Below are 5,000 nucleotides of genomic sequence, written 5' to 3' on the forward strand. Positions count from 1 at the left end.
TATTATATATATATGTATATATCATATATATACATATATGTATATACATATGCATGTATATATATATATATATATATATATATATATATATATATATATATATATATACATATGAATATGTGTGTGTGTATGTTTATATATATATATATATATATATTTATATATATATATATATATACATATGTATGTATGTATGCATATATATCTATAAATACGTATGTATATATATATATATATATATATATATATATATATATATATATATGTATGTATGTATACGTATATACTATATACACACTGTACTGATTCTCCTTGTTTATAGCTTCATTCTTCACAAGACGTCGCATCTCCCCCTGACAGATATGAGCAAAACTTGCATGAGTCATCCTTGGGGAATCATCTATTCTCAGTCTCAATGTGATCTTTTCCACCTGTCATCCCTCCCCGTTTTTGGCCTCTATCTTTATCGTCGTTTTTGGTCGTTTTGAGCTTCGGCATTTATTTGCTCGTTTTTTTTTCACGAAACTGTTTGGATTGGCATATCATAACCTTTCAAAGGAGCTGATAGGGACATCAGCTCACTCGAATTATGGCAATTAGATTATGCATCTTAATTAAAACATAGGTCAAATAAAGCGATGTTATTGATGGGGACTGTAATATTTCATTTCACACATCAATCAGACATTTCGAACATAAAGCAAAAAAGGATTTAAGAAATGCTGTAAGAAGTGCATGCTTACCCTGTGTGTGTGTGTGTGTGTGTGTGTGTGTGTGTGTGTGTGTGTGTTTGCATATATATTATATCTATCTATCTATATATATATATATATATATATATTTATTTATTTATTTATATATATGATAGTAAACAATAGTAAAGTAGCTGAACTGAGGAAACATATATGTGCAGCGGCAATCCTTTCATGAAAATATCTTCAGACCAAAACTAGGTTCGAGAGACTGACACATAAGCCCAAACAACAGACAAAGAACCTCAAATGAATCGATACCTCTGTGGTGAGCAGAAGATGGAAAGTTGAAGAGCGGCAAAGACTCGACTTGTGAAAGCAGAACCGTCTCAAAGGGATCGAAAGGCGCAACAAAAGGTGTTGAAACAGTGAAGAGTCGGATTAAGGTTGTCGATTTTTTTTTTTTTTTTTTTTTTTTTCACTACGGAAGAGAAAATTGTTTGTGTTTGTTTAGGTGCTACACTTGTGGATATTTTCTTGAAATATGAAATATCTGAAGTGCTATTGACTTTCTCACCACTGGGCGACTTTGATGGTTCTGAACTGTAGACCAACTTCTTGAATGGTTCATTAGTAGATTATATAAAAGATCTGATTTCAGAAGGTTTTGCCTCGCCCGAAGAAATTAAAGGACTATAAATTATACTATTTGTAGGACCAACAAACTCTAATGGCTTGCCCAGTGAATGCACGCTCTCACGCTCAAAGAGTCTTTTGAAAAATAGTAAGGTTTTATTACTGGAATATTGTAAAGACTGTAAGAATCACTACCATTTGGAATCGAATTGTTATTACCAGAGGGACTGAAGTATCTCTTATGACTCAGGGAAGAAGTACTATTTCTTGAATCTCCGTTATTCGTTAAATTTAAAGATCCTCTGCCAAGACCTTTTGCCCTGCGGATCCTCTTACAGAAATGTACGAGGTGAAGAATTCCCGAAAGCAGGTTTCCGGTTTGATATTGACTTGATGATGAAAATTGTCATGCGTTAGCAGTGGCCGGGAAATACTGGGTCTCTGGCCATACGATCGAAGTTTCATGAGTTTGAGGAGGAAGTCCAATTGAATGCCTGGAGGGAGTTCCTCGCTTAGAAAGGGACGCTCTGTATTTCGAGGAATGCCTTTCCGTGTCATACATTCACACCCACAAAAGGTTCAGCGAAAATACCAAGTTTGTGTTGACCGGCGGCATTTGTTGTCACTTTCGAAATGTCACTGATTTCCGCGGGCAGAGGAGCTTTTATACCATAAGAATGAACATTAGCATCATCGGGGGGCAATGAGGCAGTACTCGAGGATGGAGGCATAGGAAAGGAGCTCTGGTTCTTCTCTTCTTTCATTCATCCTTGCAGCGCGAGACTTCGAAGATTCGTTCTTTTGCTCTAGCTCGCTGGTATCGTCGGCAAAGCCAAATCGCTGTTGTAGGAGAGATTTAAATCGATGCTCAATGCCCGGCGTGAGTTCATTGGCTAGGCCTTCTCTCGCGGCAGTGATGTGACTGCCACGGCTGAAATCTCGCAGGCTAGATATGGACGGCAAAGGGCGTTCGAGTTCTAGACGACCGCTGAGCTGTCTGTGCCCTTGTGCAACCTCGTGGGGCATCAGGAACCCAGAGGGCGGCGGGTGGTACCTCAGGACGGGGGGCGCGGAGAACCGCAGGCTCAGCATGGCTTCCAACCCTCCGCGAGTCTGGAAGAACAAAATAGAATTTCTGTTTGCAAAATCTTATTCTGTAGCATATATAGCAAGTATTGATATTACTATCGTCAGGAACCTTCTATATCTACAGCCCATTCCGAGCGCATCCTATGACCACCGCTGCCACGTCTCTGGATTTGGATCGCTTAGGCGTTTGTTTTGTTTACCCTTTTACAGCTGGCCTCTTCCATTCCATTTATCTGCTTTTGCTCTGTCTGCTTCTATTTATCGCACCTTTTAAAAAGGTAATTTTATAGTCTTAAGTCTCTATTTCTGTTGTTTTAAAAACATTAAATCATTCAGTGGCATCTTTCCTGAAATATAGATATATACATATATATGTATGTATATATATATATATATATATATGTATATATATATATATGTGTGTGTGTGTGTACATATATATATGTATATATATATATATATATATATATATATATATATATATGTGTGTGTGTGTGTGTGTTTGTGTGTGTGTGTGTGTGTGTTTGTGTGTGTGTGTGTGTGTGTGTGTGTGTGAATATATATATATATATATATATATATATATATATATATATATATATATATACATATACATATACATATATATCTATATATATCTATATATATATATATATATATGTGTGTGTGTGTGTGTGTGTGTGTGTGTACACATCTGTGTATATATATATATATGTATTGTAATTTGATTTTGTTTTATATCATTTTATATGATGTTTGTGTATATATAACATAGGCAGTCGGTGGTCGTGAAACAAAGAGAAGTTAAGTTAAGAGATCTTGACGTTTCAATATTACTAAGAACTAGATGCAGTCTAATAGAATTGTGTGTGTGTGTGTGTGTGTGTGTTGTTTACATAGATATTAATATCATCACTTCAAAGTTAATATCGTCCTTAGTGCTTTCATTATCATTATCCCAACAAATACATCTCCCACTATCGTTTCAGATTGTCTTTATTATCAACACTAGGATTGATGTTATTTGACATTTTTCGTATAGTCATCACCACCATCATTTTTTTTTCTTTTATGGTGGTGTTAGTAATGGCAGTAGTCGTAGTTGTTGTAATAGTAATTTGGTAACAGTGTTATTATAATAATTATCATTGTCATCAACGTTCATAAACAGTTGCCGTTACTATTATCGATTATTATTACAGTTATCATTATTACCATTACAATTTCTTTTAAAATGTTACAATATCAACGCTTGTATTTTTTGTATATTATGACTTCCAACAATGGCCACGTTTACTATTCTCCGAAGAAAACTGCATATGAATCTGTATTACGCAAAAGGAAAATGAAAATTACCCTCAACCCTTCCTATTGACGTGCTGCAGAATAGAAAAGTAACAATTAGAAGGAACAAGGGTCGTAAATTTTGGAAAATGGAAATAGAAAAAAACAATGAATAACTCACCTCAATCCCAGGAATTGCCTCTTCAACCGGAAAAGGTTGGTACGCCTGACACTCCACGCTCAACACTGCAAATTCGATTAAACATTGAACTTACTCCTCAATCATTGTGCTCCTGTAATGCGATGAACTATATTTTTTCTGTGTGCGAGAAGGAAAATGTAATTTTTGTTGAATCATGTAAACTTCAACAGTAGAAGCTTTGGACATTCAGCATGAAATGGGTGTTGAATAAACATAACAATGGCAGCAACAGCAGAATAGAAAATGCTTATGGAATAGGTTTCCTTTGTCATTAGATTTCACAGGTATGTGTACAGTGCGAATCTTATCAACAGACGAACTTTTTCTACCCTAGCCTATTCACGATGGCCATGGATCTCTTTACAATTTACTGCAGCTTATTTCTACAGATGTCTTAGCGGATAGTTTTAATATCATGTGATTAACAATGTGTTCGGGTTATATAATGCTAGATCAACAAGTAGATAAGAATAGTTTTGTAAAACAATCTCATTATTGATGTTTTCCTTACATTGTCAAACAAAGCAAGGATAAACAAACAAAGCAAGGATAAACAAACAAAGCAAGGATAAATAAACAAAGCAAGGATAAACAAACAAAGCAAGGGCAATTACTTGTAATGACGAAGAGCAGACACGACCAGGCGCTACACGAGTTTTGAGAGGACTCCATGCCGCTTGCTGTTTACGCAATCTTTTAAATGTAGCCTATAGAAATGGAAATGTTAGTTGGCTACCTGTCGCCCCGAACGCAAACAAAAGCAGATATTCCCTTGCACAAATTAGATCCCTTTTCTAACAACAACAAAAAAAATCTTTTTGTCAGCAGATATATTTTGAAAAAGTTTCTTCTTTTTTTTCTTTCTACTTCCACCAGATATCACTGTTGATATCTGCTTCGAACTTTCAGACCAGCGCCAGTGTGAAAAGAACACAGCCGACGACTACCAACCGCCTCCCAACGGCTGAACTTCAAGACGAAGAATGAAGCAGTCACTGCGGTGCCTCATTCGACTGGAAAACTCAAGAGATAAAAGCGAAACTCAGAGGGCCTTTTTCTTGGCATTTTATTCGTAGATGTGGCTACTTCATTAAGGC

The 5,000-nt window shown here is 35.8% G+C and overlaps 1 protein-coding gene across 1 annotated transcript; it reads right to left on the reverse strand.

Moving 5' to 3' along the window:
* Positions 1-2,018: 2,018 nt before the first annotated feature.
* Positions 2,019-4,575, reverse strand: LOC122243126 (uncharacterized). The gene is made up of 3 exons (XM_086551179.1): positions 4,518-4,575; positions 3,883-3,947; positions 2,019-2,441 (listed from the first exon to the last, which is right to left on the reverse strand). Exons 1-3 carry the CDS (start codon positions 4,573-4,575, stop codon positions 2,019-2,021), a joined length of 546 nt encoding a protein of 181 aa, XP_086407305.1.
* Between the last annotated feature and the right edge of the window lie 425 nt (positions 4,576-5,000).

Source organism: Penaeus japonicus, unplaced genomic scaffold (assembly GCF_977035675.1).
Source record: "Penaeus japonicus unplaced genomic scaffold, GWHDUDI00000001_assembly GWHDUDI00000024, whole genome shotgun sequence".
NCBI classification, from domain to species: domain Eukaryota; kingdom Metazoa; phylum Arthropoda; class Malacostraca; order Decapoda; family Penaeidae; genus Penaeus; species Penaeus japonicus.